General features: G+C 36.5%; 1 protein-coding gene across 3 annotated transcripts in view; it reads left to right on the top strand.

Moving 5' to 3' along the window:
• Nucleotides 1-22369, top strand: part of NUP205 (nucleoporin 205) — an 82668-nt gene that overhangs the window by 12002 nt on the left and 48297 nt on the right. For all 3 annotated transcript variants that reach the window (XM_004741702.3, XM_013050115.2, XM_045063012.1), the window contains 11 exons: nt 176-335; nt 782-1010; nt 3894-4058; nt 6735-6910; nt 11673-11789; nt 12011-12148; nt 14289-14439; nt 15856-16061; nt 18082-18264; nt 19657-19707; nt 20305-20514. In XM_004741702.3, coding sequence (XP_004741759.1) covers nt 176-335; nt 782-1010; nt 3894-4058; nt 6735-6910; nt 11673-11789; nt 12011-12148; nt 14289-14439; nt 15856-16061; nt 18082-18264; nt 19657-19707; nt 20305-20514 — 1786 coding nt within the window. The remainder of the gene's footprint in view (nt 1-175; nt 336-781; nt 1011-3893; nt 4059-6734; nt 6911-11672; nt 11790-12010; nt 12149-14288; nt 14440-15855; nt 16062-18081; nt 18265-19656; nt 19708-20304; nt 20515-22369) is intronic.

Raw genomic sequence — 22369 nt, forward strand, 5'->3', positions numbered from 1 at the left:
GAAGTTTATTGACACCTAATTATATAGCAAGGATGGAAAGAGCGGAGTTATAATTCATTCTGTTTCTTTTCCAGTAATGAAACATTATTGTCAAGAACAACGGCTGTATCTGTGTGATGAAGCATAGACGTGACTATTCCTTGTAACTTTCTCCATTGATTTCTTTTCATTACAGTCCAGAGCTGGTTTCCATGACAACACGCTTCACAGAGGAGCTGATGGAGCAAGGATTGACTTACAAAGTCCTTACTCTGGTGTCACAGATTGATGTGAACAATGAGTTTGAGAAACTACAGCGAGAGAGAGGTTTGGGCAGTGAAAAACACCGAAAAGAGGCAAGGGTTCAATATCATCAGTTCATGGTCATCTGTGTCAGATCTCAGGCAGAAATGTCATAGCATTTAGAACATTCTAACACAGGCATAGGAAAATTGCTAATGCCCATTGAAATGTGTGGGTATCTGTATCCAAAATTGACTTACAACTGTTTCCACTTCTTTCTAGTCTCTTATGTGCTATTGTTGCTCTTTCTGGAATGAACTCTTGAAGGAACTGGTCATTGCATAAAGAAGGTTGGAATATAAAATAAGGAATTGATAATAGGGTTTGTTTAGAATTCTAGATGTGAGATTTTAGAGTTACTTGTGGATTCAGATGGATTTAGTTAGTTAGTTAGCTTTGTAAAAGGTAGTTTACTTTTTTTTGGTAGTTTACTTTTTGAAATAAGACCAGGCTTCACTGTGATTTATGTATACTGATAATCGTACATTTTTATCTCTAGGTTTCTGATCTCATCAAGGAATGCAGGCAGTCTCTGGCAGAAAGCCTTTTTGCCTGGGCTTGTCAGTCACCTTTAGGCAAAGATGACACTCTACTTCTTATTGGACATTTGGAAAAAGTGACAGTTGAGGCTAATGGCTCGTTGGATGCAGTGAATCTGGCTCTTCTTATGGCGCTTCTGTACTGCTTTGATATCAGTTTTATAGAACAAAGCACAGAGGAACGAGACGGTATTGAATTCTGTACTACTATTGTCTTTGTTTTTTTAAAAAATCAGATTAAATTGTGGAGGTAACGTTTAAGTAGGGCATTATTTTAACTATTTTAACTACTAAAATAAAAAATTATGTATTTTATTCCTGTATTCCTGTGTGTGTAATTCATCGGTATTTGAATATTTAGATATAAGATCACATTTTATAAATATGCACCCTGTTAGATATCTCTATTGTTCTTTCAGTTTTGGAATAGGGGAGTGGTAAAAGTTAGGTAATATATGTCATGAGTTCTGCATTCCTAATTAATTGCCTCTTTCTTTCTATATTATTCACATTTCAAATCTTTCATGAAAACATTCTAACGGAGGATAATTATTTTTAGTAATATATCCTCTTTAATTTATATTGTCACTTGGTGACATTATAGTTACTGCTTAGAAATGAGGATATTAAAAATGATTCTCCAAGATTATTGGAAGATTATTGCCTTTTAACATCACAGATACTCGTACTTATTTGAACAGTTATCCCCTGTCCACTTTTGATTGTATCATCAGCATGTTCTCTCAGTAGGTATATAAGGAGAATAGACATTTTCCACTCATATTTGGTGACCATCCTTAGGCATTGGGAAAGGCTTATGGAAAACATAAGTACCCCTTTCCTCCAGTCACACTGTCACACAATGCTTTGCCTGTCACAGACTAGTGGTACCTTTGCTCATCTAGGAATGCTGCCAGTTATTGCATTTGTCAGATATCCTGTCTTGAATGAAATGAAGCACAGAATTAAGTAGGGGTAGACTGTGTTAATGGAAGCTGGTAAGTGGGACTTTCAAAAGCAAAATGAAATGCCTAGAAGGTCTCCTAGGCTAAAATGGAAGGTTTTGTATTAGGTTGCAATTTTAATCAATTTAGAATGCTAATATTATCTCATTTTAATTGTAATTTCTTGCTGTTTTTTTGTGTATATGTTTGATTAATAAATGGGAGAAGTGAATTATTAGTACATGTATAGTTGTAGATGAAGATTTAAAATATAGGAAATTAAATAATGAGTATGTTCTTGGTTAAAGGTTGGGAACCACTGACATCAGAAGGAAATACAAGAAAATAATGAAGTAAAATAAATGAATTCTTAGGTGTTAGTGGTGTTTCCCATTCTAGTATTTTTTCAGAATCCTGTGCTTGTTTGAAGTACCCTAATATAATTGAACTGTAAATTGAAAATTATTATTATTTAGCATTTTTATTTGTTATAATCAGAATAGATACTTGTTTGCAATTTGGATCTTTGTTTTGGCCAGTTTTTGCTTGATATTTTAAATTGAGGCATTTATTTATCTAGTAAAAAAATATTTTTTTTTTTTAATTTTATTTTTAAGTAACCCCTGTACCCAACATGGGGCTCAGGCTCACAACCCTGAGATCAAGAGTCATATACTCCAACTGAGCCAGCCAGGTGCCCCAAATTATATCTTTCTTAATCTTTAAATGACATTGATTTGTATTTTATTATTTATTGATTTAAAGATTTTATGTTTTATTTTTTTAGAAAGAATGCATAAGCCGTGGTGGGGACAGAGGGAGAGGAAAAGAAGGGACTCTTTTTTTTTTTTTTAAGATTTTCTTTATTTATTTGACAGAGAGAGACACAGCGAGAGAGGAAACACAAGCAGGGGGTCGGGGATGGGAGAGGAAGAAGCAGGCTTCCACTAAGCAGGGAGCCCGATGTGGGGTTTGATCCCAGGACCCTGGGATCATGACCTGAGCTGAAGGCAGACCCTTAACAACTGAGCCACCCAGGTGCCCCAAGAGAAGGGACTCTTAAGCAGGCTCCATGCTCAGCACAGAGTGGCTTGATCTCATGACTCTGAGATTGTGACCTGAGCCAAAATGAAGAGCCGGTTGCTTAACACACTAAGCCACCCAGGTGGTTCTGGAGACTGGAGAGTCAAAGATCAAGATGCCAACATGGATGGTCAGGTCCTGATGAAGGCTGTCTTCCTGGCTTGCAGATGGCCACGCTGTATCCTCACATGGCAGAGAGAGAGAGAGAGAGAGCAAGCTAAAGTCTGTATTTATTTATTTTAAAAAATATTTTATTTATTTGACAGAAAGAGAGATCACAAGTAGGCAGAGAGGCAGGCAGAGAGAGCTGGGAAAGCAGGCTCCCTGCTGAGCAGAGAGCCCAATGCAGGGCTTGATCCCCGGACCCTGAGATCATGACCTGAACTGAAGGCAGAGGCTTAACCATCATAGCCACCCAGGCATCCCTAAAGTCTTTATATTTAAGTAATCTCTACACCAAATATAGAGCTCGAACTTAGAAGCCCAAGATCAAAAGACTGAGCCAGCCAGTTGCCCCGATATGTTTTAGAATTTAAATACAGAAGAAATGAGTGGCTTTTTAACTGTTCTTTAAAAGTTTTGTAGTATACTTATTAAAAAGATGGAAAAAAATAGAACTAAGATTTAGAAATATTGTCAATTGCCACTTTGAGTTTGCATATGATTTTTGCGGTGGAATTTTTTTTTTTTGGTTTGTCAAACATTAATGTTAATTAGTCACAGTTATTTGATAAGAGTACTCTGATTTTCTGATTTTTAGACATTATTCTTGTCTATCAAAAGTGAGAATTTCTCTGGCGCCTGGGTGGCTCAGTGGGTTAAGCCACTGCCTTCGGCTCAGGTCATGATCTCAGGGTCCTGGGATCGAGTCCCGCATTGGGCTCTTTGCTCAGCAGGGAGCCTGCTTCCCTCTCTCTCTCTCTGCCTACCTCTCTGTCTACTTGTGATCTCTCTCTGTCAAATAAATAAATAAATAAAATCTTTAAAAAAAAAAAGTGAGAATTTCTCCACTTTTCAGTATAGTGTTCGATTTTTGTGTTTTCAGATATGATTCATCAGCTTCCTTTGCTGACAGAAAGACAGTACATCGCAACAATTCACTCCCGCCTTCAGGACTCACAGCTTTGGAAACTGCCTGGGCTGCAAGCCACTGTTAGACTTGCCTGGGCACTGGCATTGAGAGGAATATCTCAGCTACCTGATGTGACAGGTAAATTGACTGTGGGTAATTTAGTTACGAGAAAGAACGTATCAACGTTAATGGTATTTTGAAAGAGGTATTATCTTTGATATATATAAGCATGAGCACAGGACGGTATCTAGAGTTGTGTTAAATGAAGCTTTGGAATGTGGTGAAATGCACAGTTTTTCCCTGTTTCCCGGAAGAACTTTTATGAAATATTTCCCTTAGAGCCAGTGATTCTTTTGGCTTCTTTTTTTTCCTTGAGTGTAAAGTTTGAAATAGTGGTATCTTGAAAAAATAATTTTGAAGATTTTATTTATTTGTTTATTTGACACAGAAAGAGAAAGAGGGAACACAAGCAAGGGGAGGGGGAGAGGGAGAAGCAGGCTCTCTGCTGAACAAGGAGCAGGACTGGTGAGGGGTCTATCCCATGATCCTGGGCATGAGCGGAAGGCAGATGCTTACCCCACAGCCACCCAGGCACCCCCAGACAAATTTTAATAAAATAGGAATTTTGAAGAATTAGTTACTACTGTCTTCATAGACTTCTGAAGAATTTAGCAAACGTTCACTAATTTATAGTGTTTGAAACTTTATTAAACTTCAACATTTCAAAAAACATTTTAGGCATTAACACTTAATTTATATTAATATATTAATGCTGCTTTATTTAAATAGTCTTCAAGTAATAGACATTAGATAGAATTGATCTAGATTGAAATAGAATTGATCATCATGTGATTTCAATTCCAGTATTTCTGAGTTCAAGTGAAGGTTTGTAATGAGTCATTGTTACTAGTATTTAATTAGTAATTTTAATAATAAGTATTAGTCATAAAGAATTAAACTATTTCATTCTCAAGGGGTAGGTATGGTATCCATAGATGAGCAGCCTTTATTTCAAAATGCAAAATAAAACATAAAAACGCATCTGTTTTCCTCTGGTTGAAACTCTTGGCTTGTATCTTTTCCTGACCCTTTTCAAGGCAATGAAAGTGTACTTTGAGTAGCACACTCTGTATTTGGTCTTAATGATGCTCAAGTAGAAAGAACTACATAGTAATTCTTTTCCAAAGCCAGATTACCTCAAAGTAACTAGCAGTTTTATGTTTTAAAAGAAGCAAGCAACAATGTATTTCTTGATGGAAGGACACAGTAGCACCTGTGACATACTTTTACCAACAAAATTGAATGTAAGTCAGATCAAGTCTTTAAATCAGACTACCAATTTTTTAGTGTAACCAGACAGAGGAGTATGTTAACTATACCACTGGGATGGGTATCAAACCACACTGTGGAAACTATAGCATAAAAGTCCAGTGTCTATAGTGGATAAAGGGCAGTGTCACAAAGATAAAGGAGGAGTCTAGAGGTTTATCACTCAAACATAATCTGTAGATCTTATTTGAATCCTGATTTAAGCAAATTGCTCAAAAAGGCAAAAAGCAAAAAACCAAACTGAAATCTTTTATAACATTTATGGGATAGTTGTAAATTTGATTCCTGTTGTGGGTATTTGATACTGAGAAATTGTTTTTTTAAGATTTAATGGTATTAAGGTATAATGTTATTGGTATGTAATGGTTTCTTTTTCTTTTTCTTTTTTTAAAGATTTTATTTATTTATTAGAGAGAGCACAAACAGGGGAAGTGGCAGAGGGAAAGGGAGAAGCAGGCTTCCTGCTGAGCAGGGACCCTGATGCGGTGCTCGATCCCAGGACCCTGGGATCATGACCTGAGCTGAAGGCAGATGATTACCCCACTGAGCCACCCAGGCACCCAATTTTTCTTTTGTTTTTAAAGTATTCTTTTGAGTTGTATACTGAAGTACTTACAAATGAAGTGTTAAATTATCTGGCATTTGCTTAAATCTCCTTTGGGTACGCGTGGAGGTCTACATTACTTATGATCATAAATGCGTAACGTCGAAGTTAGCTAATGGGGTTTGTGGTGGTTCATTATATTGGTCTATATTCATATACCTGTTTGAATTTTTTTAAACTAAAAGCTAAAAGAAGTTACAAGTAGACCAGTTTGTCTTTAGGTTAAGGTTTAGCTTTTCAATTTTTATTACTTTGTTATCAAATTAGATGAGTTACTTAATGTAGTTGTGTTCAGGTCTTGGTCTCACTTATGAGCTGTGATGACTTTTTCTGAGTGCTCTAGTTTATCTCTCTGAGATTAAAGCCTTAGCATCATTTTCATATGTTCATGTTTTGAGTATATCAGTGTTACATAATATATCTCTGAAGTAATTTTTTATTGCTCATGATGTTGCTGTGAAGAGCACTTTTTTTTTTTTTTAAAGATCTTATTTATTTGAAACAGAGAGAGAATGTGCATGTACACAAGATGTGGAGGGTGGTGGGGAACAGAGGGAGAAGGAGAAGCAGACTTCCTGCTGAGCAGAGAGCCTGTTTTGGGATTTGCTACCAGGACCTTGGGATTGTGACCTGAGCTGAAGGCAGATGCTTAACTGACTGAGCCACCCAGGTGCCCTGAGCATGTGGTTTTCTAATGTACTTTTTCAGTAGCTCTTTTGAATTTTTGAGGCAGTTACAATAATACAGTCTTATTTTATGCATAGCACATGCTTGAAGGTTGAGAAGATACCTGAGTTTTGAAACATCAACAGAGTATTCTGAGATAGTATAATTTAGTTTAATAACTTTTCCTCCATGCTGTTTTCCTAATGTATTTCCAGCCCTGGCTGAATTCACAGAAGCAGATGAAGCAATGGCAGAGCTCGCAATTGCTGACAATGTTTTTTTATTCCTCACTGAATCGGTAGTGGTATCAGAAAACTTCTATCAGGAGGAATTTTATATCCGTAGAATCCATAATCTCATCACAGATTTTCTTGCACTTATGCCAATGAAGGTAGGTTTAATAATGTAAGATAAGTAAAAAGTAGTAGAAAAATTTTATGAAATAATAAAACTGATAAATTAACTTTGTTTTGGAAACTAATAAAATTTTTTATTGTAGACTATGATTTGACAATAATTTTGTTACAGCTTTTGAATTAGTTATTCATGAAAATGAAGTAAGACCTGTTAATTGAGACTAAGCTAAAAGAACAAAATATTTGATACTGAGAATAGCTTATAAGGAGAGAGTAATAGTTAAATTTCTGTGGGTAGAGAATTATTAATGCCGTGATATCCCAAAATCAATGCTCAGATTGTCTTATATATTATACATGATTTGGAAGAGGCATAGTGGAAAATCTCAGTTTTATAGATAATTGTATAGACTCTTAATTACAGTGTATAAGTGGACTTCTGCATTGGCTACAGGTAATGTAATGGATTTAAGAAACAAAGGAAAAGACTACTTTCTTTTCTTTTTTTTTTTTTAAAGATTTTTAAATTTATTTATTTGACAGACAGATCACAAGTAGGCAGAGAGGCAGGCGAAGAGAGAGAGAGGAGGAAGCAGGCTCTCCGCGGAGCAGAGAGCCCAATGTGGGGCTCGATCCCAGGACCCTGGGATCATGACCTGAGCCGAAGGCAGAGGCTTTAACCCACTGAGCCACCCAGGTGCCCCAGGAAAAGACTACTTTCGAATTAAGAGTTTGAGCTGTAACTTTGATCGAAAAAGAATTCTTAGAGCCATTTCAGACAGTTTCTTCAGAATATATACTTTTTGTGCAGCTTTGTGCCAAGGAAGCCATGAAAATTGGGTCAGAAAATAAATGAGGGAGAAAATCCCTATGAACTCACTTTTTACGTATGTATATTTTTAAAACGCCCCCCTAAAGAATCTATGCTTATAATAATGCTGTTGTACAGTTAAGCTCTCATACCCTCTCCCCTGAAGCACATAAGGTAAATGGAAAGATTACCTCAAGTGGCAACAAACAATCAAGGTGTGAAGTGCTTATTTATTTTTTATTTTCATTTATTTATTTATTTATTTTAAAGATTTTATTTATTTTATTTGACAGACAGAGATCACAAGTAGGCAGAGAGGCAGGCAGAGAGAGAGAGAGAGAGAGAGAGGAGGAAGCAGGCTCCCCGCTAAGCAGAGAGCCCGATGCGGGACTTGATCCCAGGATCCTGAGATCATGACCTGAGCCGAAGGCAGTGGCTTAACCCACTGAGCCACCCAGGCGCCCCTTATTTATTTTTTAATAAATTAAATGTTTGTTGAGTTTCTCCCATGTGCCAGGTACTATACTAGGAGTTGTGAAGAAGACAAATAGGAGACTCATTTTTTACCAGTAAAGAATTTATAATCTAGGGGCACCTGGGTGGCTCAGTGGGTTTAAAGCCTCTGCCTTTGGCCCAGGTTGTGATCTCAGGGTCCTGGCATTGAGCCCCACATTGGGCTCTCTGCTCAGCAGGGAGCCTGCTTCTCTCTCTCTCTCTCTCTGCCTACTTGTGATCTCTGTCAAATAAATAAATAAAATATTAAAAAAAAAAAAAGAATTTATAATCTAGTTGGGGAGATTAGGTAGTAACAGTAAGTAAATGAGAAGTATAGACAGTAAACTTATGGATTTATATAGGCTAAGAATAGTTCTCTCTGGATTAGAATAGTCAAGGAATACTTTAACAGATAACTTGAACCCTTGGTAACCTAGAAGGACTTGGTAGAGTAACATCACAGAATTTTGGAATAGGTAGAAGTGTGTTAATCCTTTAATTTTACATTTGCAGAAACGAGGCTGTAGAAAGGTTAAGACTTAAGTGTTTCCTAATCAGTAGTCCAGATGGGACTTTGATTATGGAAAGATGATCATAAATGGCTTGAATCGTGTAAAGAGTGAATTCACACAATTGGGGATACTGGAATTTCTTTGATAGATATAGGAGCATTTAGAGTGGCCGGTTAGCTCAGTTGGTTAGAGCGTGGTGCTAATATAGGAGCATTTAGGTTATCTGTCTCTTTTTTAAAAATTTATTTTATTTATTTATTTTTAAATACTTAAAATATTTTTATTTTTAAGATTTTATTTATTTGACAGACAGAGATCACAAGTAGGCAGAGAAGCAGGCAGAGAGAGAGAGAGTGGGGGAAGCAGGCTCTCTGCTGAAGCAGAGAGAGCCACCCAGGCACCCCAATATTTTTATTTTTATTTTATTTATTTATTTATTTTAAACATTTTTTTTTCTTTTGTCAGAGAGAGTGAGCACAGGCAGACAGAGTGGCAGGCAGAGGCAGAAGCAGGCTTCCTGCTGAGCAAGGAGCCCGACGCAGGAATTGATCCCAGGACGCTAGGATCATGACCCAAGTCGAAGGCAGCCGCTTAACCAACTGAGCCACCCAGGCATCCCCCCAATATTTTTATTTTTTAAAAAATTTATAATTTTTCATTTTTAATATATATTAAAATTTTTTTAAAAAAAAGATTTATTTATTTATTTACTTGAGAGAGAGACAGTGAGAGAGAGCATGAGCGAGGAGAAGGTCAGAGAGCGAAGCAGACTCCCCATGGAGCTGGGAGCCTCATGTGGGACTCAATCCCGGGACTCAGGGATCATGACCTGAGCCGAAGGCAGTCGTCCAACCAGGCAGAGAGGCAGGCAGGCAGAGAGAGGAGGAAGCAGACTTCCTGCTGAGCAGAGAGCCCGATGTGGGTCTCGATCCCAGGACCCCGGGATCATGACCCAAGCCGAAGGCAGAGGCTTTAACCCACTGAGCCACCCAGGCGCCCCAATATATATAGTTTTAAAATTAAATTTTTAATTAAATTTAATAAAATTTAATTTTCTTAATTATATAATGTGTTATATGTTAATTATATAAAATATATACTATATATTGATTATGTAATGAATGTATAAAATATAAAAATATAATAAAAACATTATAAATATATAATATACCTAATATAATATAAATATATAAGATATAGATTTATTTATAAACCTAATAAAAATTTAATAAAATTAAAATTAAATGTTTAGTATTTATATTTTAATTTTAAAATTATAAGATTTTAAGCAATATTTATTTTTATTTTTTAAATTTTATTTATTTAGGTGATCTGTCTCTTCTTGAATGAGCTTTGGTTTGTGTGTGTCAGTGTATTTGTCCTTTTTATTCAGATTGATTAACATAAAGTTATTGCTAATATTCCTTTTTTATATTGTTTGTGCATGTAGGATCTGTAATGATGTTTCCTTTTTCATTCTTAATTTTGGAATTTGCATCTTCTTGCTCTTTCTCTCTCTCTCTCTTTATTTTTTTGCATCTTCTCTTTTTGTTTCTTAATTAACCTGGCTAGAAGTTTATCAATTTTATTGAACTTTCTAAACAACTAGATTTTGGCCTCATTGATTTTCTTATACTTTGTTTCACTGTTACTGATTCTTGCACTACATTATTTTCTTTCTTTTGCTTTGGGCTTCATTTGCATTTCTCATTTCAGTTTATTAAGATAGAAGCTTAGATTATTGATTTGAAACTTTTTTTCAAATGCAAATATTTAATGTTACACACTTATCTTTATTGCTTTAGCTGTGTCACATAGATTTTGATACGTTGTGTTTTCTTTTTCGTTCAATTTAATGTTTTGTAATTTTCCTTGAGACTTCTCTGATCAGTGGGTTATTTAGAAGTATTGTTTAATTTCTAAATATTTGGGGTTTTCCAGGTATCTCAGTATAACTGATTTCTAGTTTATTTTTGTTATGGTCAGAGAACATACTTTATAGGATTTCAGTTTATTTTAAATTGGTTGAGGTTTGTTTTATGATTTAGAATATGACATATCTTGGAAAGGTTCTGTGCACACATGAAAGGAATCTATATTCTGCTGCTGTTCTGTGGAGTATTCTGTAAATGCCAGTAGGTAAATTTGGTTGATAGTGTTAAGTCTTCCATGTCCTTATAGATTTTGTATACTTGTTCTATTAAGTTTTGAGAGAGGAGTATTAAAATCTTTAATTGTGGGTTTGTCTAGCTCTTTTTGTTTTGTTTTTAAAAGGGAGTATTGGGCACCTTGGTGGCTCAGTTGATTAAGCAACTGCCTTCCGCTCAGGTCATGATCCCGGAGTCCAGGGATCTAGTCCTGTATCCGGCTCCCAGCTCCATGGGGAGTCTGCTTCTCCCTCTGACCTTCTCCCCTCTCTTGCTCTCTCTCACTGTCTCTCTCTCAAATAAATAAATAAAATCTTAAAAAATAAATAAATAAAAGGGAGTATTTTCTTATATCAGTTGACATTTAGTTCACACAAATGTTACAGGGTAATGGTTCTTAGCCAGTGCAGTAATGTCCACCAGAAAATGTTTGGGAAATTAGTGGCACCACTTTTCTTTGTTATAATATCTTTGGTGGGGTTATTGGTAGCTAGTAGGTAGTCCAGAGATGCTAAACTGTCCTGCAGTATTCAGGATGATCCAAAGCAGGGAGGAAATGTCTTGCCCAAAATGTCAGTAATGTTCCTTTCAAGCAACACTATAGTTTTAAAACTTGACCTCTCTGTAATGGAAAATGCTTTGACGTTTTAAGATCTTATAAATTATGGATAGTGGTATCATACAATTCCTGGTATATTTCTTCATGTCATTAAAGTGGAGTAGATGTTTAAACAATTTTTCTATTACGTAACCACTCTTAGTTGCTGGATTTCAGTATTATTGACCTATATACTAAATTTCCATATGAAGCTGTCTGTAATGTATTTAATAGGTGAAACAGTTGAGGAATCGGGCAGATGAAGATGCTCGAATAATTCATATGAGTATGCAGATGGGTAATGAACCTCCCATTTCACTTAGAAGAGATCTGGAACACTTAATGCTCTTGGTAAGCCATTACTCTGGATGAACGGTCATCTCTCCCTCCTTCCATTACTTACTCCGTAATTGTGGAAAGTTTCAGTTTTAATGTCTTAAATATACAAAAAGTAAAAGTTTTGGTTTTAATGTCTTAAATATACAAGTGAATTCCATAAAAATGTAAATTTTTACTTAAAAGTAATTGTTGAATTAAAGGCATTTTCACTCAGTTTTACTTACATTTTGCAGATCGGTGAGCTATATAAAAAGAACGCTTTTAATTTGGAGCTTGCTCTCGAATATTGGTGTCCCTCAGAGCCTCTTCAGACTTCCACGATCATGGGTTCTTACCTTGGTGTAGCTCATCAGCGACCCCCTCAACGCCAGGTGAGCTCTTAGTTTTCTTGCTTTTCTGCCTTGGTATGATAATTGGGAGTGTTGAACCATGAACAAGTGTTATTTCCTGATGTTATTGCCATTAACACAAGTGACCACTTGTGTAACTTAAAAATGTACACTGTTTTCTTAAGGAAATTTGAAACTCTAAGTTCTGATCATTTATGTAGTTAGCCTTTTGTAACATACTAGGTATGTGTCCAGTTGTAGACAGGTGTCTATAATCTTTCTATGTGTCACTTATTTGGTAATCTTGGTATTAATATTAGTCTTTCCTCAGCAGGCATGACAATAACCAGTATACATCATTCCTTTTTTTATTTTTATTTTTTAAGATTTTATTTTTAAGTAAACTCTACACTCAGTGTGGGGCTCGAACTGACAACCCTGAGATCAAGAGTCTCATGCTCCACAGACTGAGCCAGCCGGGTGCCCTCAATACACCATTATTAACAAGTTAGGTAAGATAGGAGAGGTATACGTAATAGAAGGAAAGGCTTAGAAGTTAGAATTGATGACAAAATGCCTATGATCAATATCATATTGATCCATCCATATCAATAGATGATATGGAAAAAACCCATTTTCTATTCTATGTTAAGTATGATAGGCAGTAGCAAATATGGGATTTGCTCTTCTAGAAGCTTTCATGTTGAATAATTTTCAGTTATGCTAGAGTCTGGGATCAGGTACCTTTTCTTTTTACTGCATTTCTTACATTTATTGTTTTTCTCCCCATTTATAAAAATGTTTTTGAGAAGGGCTTATTAAAGTTTTTTGAAGATTAAAAAAATATATTATGAAATATTTCAAACATATGGAAGAGAGAATAATTATAATGAACACCCAGCATTTTAATAGCTATTAACATTTGCCCTGTTTGCTTCATCTACTACCGCTATTTTTACTACTTTGATTTTGCTGGAGTACATTAAACTTACAGACAACATGGCATTTCCCATTTTCCTGGGTAAATAGTATCTCGTAAAAATAAGGGTATTTTTCTAACTAATTAGAAAATGACTTATACCTAATAGATTTTACAGTGATTTCCAGAGATCTGTAACATTTTCAGTTCTGAATTCCAGCCAATGAGCCTCAATGTCTGAATAGTATTTTTGTTTGTTATTAGATTTAAGGAGTAAGCAAGATAAAAGAAAAAACTAAGAGGTAGATTTACAGAACAGGAATGTAAGAATGTGGCATTGGCTGAACACAAAACAATATGTTTAGGTTAGCATCCAAAATTCTTTCAGGTTCCTAGGTCTTCATACTAAATTTGACTGGGTTTCAGGAACCTTGGTTTCCAAGTATATCTGACTTTGCTGGTTAATTTTAGAGGAGTCAGTTTCTTCCATTGCTTTACTGTTTAACATGTAAGTAGTCTTGTCCACAGTAACCAAACTATGGAAAGAACCTAAATGTCCATCAGCAGATGAATGTATAAAGCAGATGTGGTATATATACACACACAATGGAATATTATGCAGCCATCAGAAAAACAAATCTTGCCATTTGCAACAATGTGGATGGAACTAAAGGGTATTAGGCTAAGTGAAAAAGTCTATCAGAAAGACAATTACCGCATTCTCACTGATAGGAGGAATTTGAGAAACAAGACAAGATCATAGGGGAAGGGAGGGAACAATGAAACAAGACGAAACCAGAGAGGGGGGCAAACCATAAGAGACTTGTAACTTCAGGAAACAAACACAGGGTTGCTGGAGGGGCAGGGGCTGGGATGAATGGCGTGTCTGGGTGATGGACATTGGGGAGGGTAGGTGCTAGTGAGTGTTGTGAATTGTATAAGACTGATGCATCACAGACCTGTACCCCTGGGACAAATAATACATTATATGTTGATTTAAAAAAAAAAAGAGAAAAGTGTAAGTAGTCTTATATTCTGTGACACTGAGATGATTTAAAAACATTGTACTTCATGTTCACAAAAGTATTCTATAATTGCATTAAATTGCTAATGATCTTGAAAAATAATGTTTCATAAGTAGAATACCAGATTATTAAATCAGAGCACTTAGTTTTAGTTCATATGTAGTCTTTATTAGCTAGTCCATGCTACCTTAAAATTAAGATAAGCTTTATGTAAACTATTGATTTTTCCCTATTTCAGGTTGTGTTGTCAAAGTTTGTTAGGCAAATGGGTGACCTATTGCCTCCAACGATTTACATTCCTTATTTGAAAATGCTCCAGGGATTGGCCAATGGGCCCCAGTGTGCCCACTACTGTTTCAGCCTGCTTAAAGTCAATGGTAGTAGTCATGGTGAGAAAAATCTGGATATTGTCTAAGTTTGTTGTGACATTCTTGAGTTCATTATCCCCCTGCCTATTAAAGAATATTGGTTATATTCTTGGTTCTACCAAGTGTATAAATTATTTTTATAATAATGGGAAAGAAGTGCGTTGGTAGCTTCATGCATTAGTGATGGTCTCACAGATTGGGCAGCTCTACTATTTGCTTTATAAAATAGAATTCAGGGGCCCCTGGGTGGCTCAGTCGTTAGGTGGCTGCCCTCAGCTTGTGTCATGATCCCAGCATCCAGGGATCAAATCCCATATTGGGCTCCCCACTCAGCGGGGAGCCTGTTTCTCCCTTTCCAGCTCCCCCATGCTTGTGTTTCCTCTCTTGCTATCTCTTTCTGTCATAAATAAATAAAATCTTTTTTTCTTTCAAAGATTTTATTTATTTATGTGACAGAGACCACAAGTAGGCAGAGAGGTAGGCAGAGAGAGAGGGGGAAGCAGACTCCCTACTGAGCAGAGAGCCCCATGTACGGCTCGATCCCAGGACCCTGGGATCATGACCCAAACCGAAGGCAAGGCTTTAACCCACTGAGACACCCAGGTGCCCCAATAAATAAAATCTTTAAAAAAAAAAAAAAATATATATATATATATATATATATATATATATATATGTACAATAAAATTCGGTTTAAGAAATCAGAATTGATACATAAAAACTTTCAAGAACACATCTGGTACTCAAAATATATTCCCTTGCCACATGAGTTTGATTTTCTCATGTTTGTAAGTACTTGTTTTCTAAATTTCTGTACTTACAGTTTCTCTGTCAATCCTCCCAATTTCCGCATTTAATTTTCAGACTTGAGTCTGGTTACATTGCAACACTGCAAAAGAGAAGAGAAAGAAATAGTTATTAAGCACCTGTTTAGTTAGGTAGATATTATTACTTTCATTTTTACATGGGAGGAAACTGAGGTTTAGAGAAGTAACTTATCCAAGGTCACGAGGAGGAGCAGGATTGGAACTGAGATCTGCCCAGCTCCAAGGCCATTTTTCTGGCTACTCTGTCAAGGCCTGCTTGCCTTGCCCAGTGGTTAGTATATAACGGAGTATATAGTAGCCTTACCTAATTATAGCACAACACAGAGAACTCTTATGGATATAAAGTAGATAACTGAAATCAAAAGTAATTTACCTTTGCGCTTAGATGGGCACCACCCATTCTTAGCCGAGGAAAAATTAATCCAGAGTTTTAGTTTATAGAGGAATTCTAACCCTTTTTCAACACACTACTTAATCTGGACAAGACAACACACTCTACTTAACTAGGACAAAGACAAAGTTTATTGCTTTAAATTTATTTTCTCCCTCCATTTCCAAGCAGATGCTTAGACATTTTTGAAACGAAATTCTGTGCTGTCTTTCTTTACAGTTGAAAATATTCAGGGAACAGGTGGCAGTCCTGTTTCCTGGGAACATTTCTTTCACTCCTTAATGCTTTACCATGAGCACCTCCGGAAGGATCTTCCGAGTGCAGATAGTGTCCAGTACCGTCACCTCCCTTCACGCGGCATCACCCAGAAGGAGCAGGATGGATTGATTGCTTTTTTACAGCTCACCTCCACCATCATTACTTGGGTAATTATTATCCACAGCATGTGAGGGTGTATTTTAATGCACGGGGCATTTTAAGGAACTTGCAAATTTTCACGAAATGCTTGAAGTTTATGAGTGATGAGTTTTGCACATATAGAATTCTGCATATATGGAATTCTGTTTTTAAGCTCTGTTTCTTTACCTTCAGAGGGTGTAGTAATGGTAGCCCAGCTTATTGCTGTCAGCTAGTGGGAAAGTAATAGCATATGCCTAGAAGAAAATAGAAGGGCAAATAAGAATCAGTTGTAGATGCACATCCTTTTAGAAAGTTCCTAGCATAGGTTTGGATGTGTGTGTGTTGGTGTTATGTATACATAAAGAATATATTTTTTTATTTGTTATTTTTAAAATTTATTTTTAAATTTATTTTTTTATTATAGAGCATGTGCAGGGGACGTGAGAGGGACAAAGGGAGAGACTCAAGCAGGCTCCATGCCAAGTGCAGAGCCCAAAGTGGGGCTCAGTCTCTTGCCTCTGAGATCAAGAGTTGGATTCTTAACCTACTGAGACATCCAGGAACCCCAAGAATATTTTTAGCTAAAAAGAAATATTTTTTACTAAGAAAGAAAGAAAAAAACCTAAGAGAAGTTATTTACTGAATCCTCTTTTAGTCTCTCCTTACACCAAACCATCTTACCCACCACTATCAAATTAGTCTTTATAAGAATCACAAGCTTCAGGGGTGCCTGGGTGGCTCAGTGGGTTAAGCCTGTGCCTTCAGCTCAGGTCATGATCTCAGTCCTGGGATCGAGCCCCGCATCAGGCTCTCTGCTCAGCAGGGAGCCTGCTTCCCCCTCTCTCTCTGTCTGCCTCTCTGCCTACTTGTGATCTCTGTGTGTCAAATAAATAAATAAAATCTTTAAAAAAAAAAAAGAAAGGGACACCTGGGTGGCTCAGTTGGTTGGATGACTGCCTTCGGCTCAGGTCATGATCCTGGAGTCCCGGGATCGAGGACCGCATTGGGCTCCCAGCTCCACAGGGAGTCTGCTTCTCTCTCTGACCTTCTCCTCGTTCATGGTCTCTCTCACTGTCTCTCTCTCAAGTAAATAAATAAAATCTTTAAAAAGAAAAAAAAAAGAAAACACAAGCTTCATTACATAATCTTTCTACTCAGAAACCTCTTCTACTTGTTCTGTTATTTCCTAGAACAAAATTGCTTAGTGAGACATTCTGTCTTGAGGACAGGAATAGTGACTTCTAACTTTCTGGCTTTTCTAGTAATGCTTGTTATTAAACATTAAAACATAAAATCGGGGGTGCTTAGGTGACTCAGTCGGTTAAACCTCTGCCTTCTGCACAGGTCATGATCCCGTGGTCTTGGGATTGAGCCCCATATAGGGGTTCCTGGTCAGCAGTGAGCCTGTTTCTCCCTTTGCTGCTCCCTCTACTTGTGCACGTTCCCTCTCTCTCTCTGTCAAATAAATAAAATATTAAGCAAAACAAAACAAAAAACCCCCATAAAGTTAGTAGTTATTACTTGTTGAATTAAAATGGAATGGTATTGGCGTGCCTGGGTGGCTTAGTCAGCTAAGCATCCAACTTTTATCTCAGGGTTGTGAGTTCAGGCCCTGCATTGGGCTCTATGCTGTGTGTAGAGTCTACTGAAAAAGGAAAGTGGTATATTTTACCATATATATCTTCATTTTTTTTTTCTCAAAAAACTAAAAGGTATTCATTCATATATTATAATAAAAAACAGTCTACATTTGTTTAAGATCGAAAATGCTTAGGTAAGATTTATGTGACCCTCATATGGATTATTTTCCAAACTTAGAGCTCTGAAAGTAATTCTAAAATGCTGTTTCTCCTCCCTTCTTTACACTGACTGAGCTGTAATCTGATTTGATCCCTCAAACATCAGCCATAGGCTTATCTTTGTTTTAATATGTATTAAGCCCTTGAATACTCAGTATAAGTGCTAGCAATTTAGATGATTCCTGGTCATTTTTCTTAGGTTTTGAAGATGGGAAAGTCTCTCTCATCTTTTGTGTTTGATCCCCAGAGTGAAAATGCTCGTCTGGCACTCTGTGAACATCCTCAGTGGACCCCGGTTGTGGTGATTCTGGGACTCCTGCAATGCAGTATTCCCCCCGTTCTCAAAGCAGAGCTGCTGAAGACCCTTGCAGCTTTTGGAAAATCCCCTGAAATTGCTGCTTCCCTCTGGCAGTCGTTGGAATACACTCAGGTAGTATTATCAGCTCTCTGATGTAATAGTTTGGAAAGTGAGGCTCGATAATATGGTAGAAGCAGGGGCATCCAATTTGCAGCTTCCCAGTTAGTTATGGTTTGAGTACCGAGCATAGCATCAGAAATTAACAGGCTTAGGTTTTTCTCTTAGATCAGCTGACAGCTTCAGTAGGTTACTGGAGATGGGTTCTTCTCCTAAGACTTTGTTTTTCAGTGTCTGTGAGATATTAATAAATGGACAGAATTCCTCAACTCTGTCTTTAAGACCAGGCTGATAAAAGCCTTCAGATATTATTTGTACTCATTAAATGTGGGGAATACCTGTTTTTCTTTTCTGTTGCTTCCTTCCCTGGCCTCCTATCCCATACCAGAAGAACGAAGTATCTCTGTTAACACTTATTTCTTTAGATATAAGGCCTATTGGAATTGTTTTGTGAAGGTATAGTTATTCTATACACACACACACACACACACACATTAAGATTAAAAAGGAGAGTAAGGATGTGCTTTACAGAAATACCTCTGTGAAAATAGTTAGGTGGAATATGTGTTTGTCTAAAAAACAATAAAGCATATAGGTGTCTGTGATTCTAACACTATTTTGAAGGAGTAAAATATTCTAGTTATTTTCTAACGTGTGTCCTGAAGATGTAATGCTACTTTATAAGAGCAAAATGAAGGGAGCTGGTGTGTGCTGAGAGGCTGAATCACTTTGGATTTAGTATTAATACTTCAGTTTTTTCCATTTGTGAATATATCATACTTAGTGTTCGAAGTGCTTAGTGCTGCTTTATACCGAAAATGAAATATGATTAGGTTTAGACATTTTAGATACCCTTAGAGCAAGACTTGTTTTTAAAGGATCCTACCTGATAGTATATTTTCAGCTTGTAAGAGAGGTAAGTAACATAAAATTAAGTGAAATTAATTATACCATTTATTGCTTATGTCCCTAGCAAGGTCAGGTCAGAACGTCTTAACTCAGAACTTTTGCCCACACAAGAAACCTTTTCAAACCTGTTCTTAACAAATTTAATTATTAGTTTTCTGGTTCTAATTGTAGGGCTGGTCTTGAGCATTGGTGAGATTTCGTCCCATAAATCCTCTTAAGATGATTCCTAGAATATCTCAGAGGAAATTTTCTGTCATACTTCTTGTGTGCTCTTAGAAACTACCAGTTTTCTGAAGCCCAGATAATCAGAGGTTTTACCTGAATCCCACATGATTGCTAATGAAAGTGCCATCAGAAACTTTTCAATTGTGCTTTCTGATCAGCATAAGATATACGCATGTGGTGTGGGAGGAATAGGACTATTATATTGCAGAGCCACTATTTTTCATTGAGGAGTGGGGGGGAGTGTTCCTAACATCTATTTCTTAATATTTTAAGATTCTGCAGACCGTGAGGGTTCCAAGCCAGAGGCAAGCTATTGGTATTGAGGTAAAGTTTTCCTTTTTGTTTAAATGTTCTCTATTCATACAGTCACATGATGAAAATTAACAAAATTGTTCCTATCCTGTTAGGTTCCTATAATTTTCAAACTTAATATATTTCATTTGAAATGTCCGGTCCATGTTGAAATGGAGATGAAATTTTTCGTGAGAGGAACCAAAATACTTCAGATTTCAGAGTTGGGAAAGGATGTTACATGGCAGCCATCCAAGCTGAAAGTTTGCTTTAAATTCAATTTAATTAGGTTACTTGAGTCAACCTGAAATGAGAATTTACTTGTTTTAGTTTTTTGTCTTCTCTCTGTCTACACTCGCCCTCTCTTTTTCATAAGGAAACATGTAAGATTTCTATTTTTAATTCACAGTTGGGAACAGTATGTGGGAATTTAAAATTCTTCCATCTGATTGATCTAGATTTATATACTACTTTGTGTCTTTTCCTCTAAGTGAAAAATGGTGATATGCGTTAGGTTTCTTTTGCTGTGATGATGATAAGCTCAATATTAATGAGTCAATATCTGCAAATGTTTTGTACTTTATAGCTAATTGTTTTATATTACTAAATGTCTTTATTTTTCTTTGGTAGGTTGAACTAAATGAAATAGAATCCCGGTGTGAAGAATACCCATTGACTCGGGCTTTTTGCCAGCTTATTAGTACCCTGGTGGAGAGCTCATTTCCTTCTAATTTGGGTGCTGGCCTGCGGCCCCCTGGCTTTGACCCTTATTTGCAGTTTCTTAGAGATTCTGTGTTTCTCCGATTCCGTACAAGAGCTTACCGGAGAGCTGCTGAAAAGGTAATGTTCAGAGAAAATGTTTTTTGTCCTTACTCATTTATTGCTGCTTTTTCTTTTATGAAAGGTATAAGGTGCTATAGATTCATATTAGCTTTTGGCACTCAGTAAAATTCATAGTCTTTAATACTGTGTCGTCCATGATCTGATTAGTTTATATGCATTTAAAAAAATCCCCCAAGGGACGCCTGGGTGGCTCAGTTGGTTGGATGACTGCTTTCGGCTCAGGTCCTGATCCCGGAGTCTCGGGATCGAGTCCCACATCGGGCTCCCAGCTCCATGGGGAGTCTGCTTCTCCCTCTGACCTTCTCCTCGCTCATGCTCTCTCTCTGTCTCTCTCTCAAATAAATTAAAAAAAAAAACAAACCCAACAACAAATCTGGGCATTAAAACCAAAGCACTGACTTTTTAGTGATCAGTAGTTTAGTTGATATGAATTCGTAGTCATTCAGATCCTTCACTGAACAAATTTGGGCCAAAATTGAACCAAAAATGTCATACCATTGTCCGTTGGAAACACATTTGTCCCTTTTAGGGTTAAAATAAATTAACCCTAACTTGCACACCAATTTCTATAGATTTAGTAGTGCTTTTGGGTTGTGAAGTCTTGGCTTAGTGGGAAGGCGTATTATGGTTTGTCAGGTATGTTTGTGATGGAGGCTCAGGGAGCATTGACGTTAACATACATATTTGCTCTGGTTGCAACACACTCAGAACTGAATGTATATATATTTCATCTTATGTAATTCTAATATTACCCTGAGGCAGGTACTATTAACATTCCCATTTTACAGATGGAGGCTTAGCAAGGTTAAGGAACTTGCCTAAGGTCCAGGATCAGGATTTGAACCTAGGACTGTGATTCCAGATTCAAGCTTATAACCTCTAAGCTATATAAGAGACCCTTCCAGGTTCTGATGTAATTCACTTAGTCTATAAATACTGTTTATCACCTCACAGAATACACTTGAATATATCTTGTAGGGACATTTCTGCTTTATTTGTATAATTTTCTTGTTTTTTAACCTGTTGGGTTTATTTGTTATTGTATGAGGATTATAAAATTTTTATGCTGATTTGGGACAGTTAGGAAAATAGAGAACAATATAAGAAGTAATATTGTCCGAAATCCTGTTGCCAAAGGAAGATAACTTTTTCCTATACATATATATTTTAATTGAAATAATTAGTTTAGTTTGCATCTCTTTTTGAGCCACTAAATACGGTATCATGAGCACTTCTTCATGCCGTCAAAGATTCTTTGAAAATAGTCTAATGACTGCACGAGCCTTACTTGTTTTTAGCATGATTCATGTATTCATTCCCCTTTCACTGGACAGTTTGTTTCTAGTATTTAGTTTCAAGTACCGGAAATTCATTTTTTTGTCAGTTGCTTTATAATTTTTCCTTCTCACATAGTAAAAATAAACACTGAGAGGGGTTTACATTTAAGTCCTCAAATTATCTCAGCAACCAAATAATGGATGCTAAGAATGGCTGTCTCTTCGACAAGATGTTCTGATACATTTTTGCACTTGGCTTAGGTAGCTTATTTGCCTTTTCTTAAAAAGGTCATTATGACCCTAAGTGTTTAGAGCTTCAGGCAGCCACGTTCTTTCCGGGTTACTGTTTTTCATTCACACGTATGGACATTTCCAGTCCTACACTTTTCCCAAGCTACCATTGATTGTGTTTCCGGCCCAGCATACTAACCCTCAGACTTTTGTTCCTCAACTTCGTGAATTTTTTGATTTGAAAGTCTTCAGGTTGAACTTCTTTTATTTTAGAACACTAGCTTCTCACAAAAACAGCTTTAGATCTCAATCTAAATAGCATAGATTATTAGAGACAGTGTTTG

This window comes from Mustela putorius, unplaced genomic scaffold (assembly GCF_011764305.1).
Source record: "Mustela putorius furo isolate JIRA1106 unplaced genomic scaffold, ASM1176430v1.1 tig00003845_pilon_pilon_pilon, whole genome shotgun sequence".
In the NCBI taxonomy this organism is placed as follows: Eukaryota; Metazoa; Chordata; class Mammalia; order Carnivora; family Mustelidae; genus Mustela; species Mustela putorius.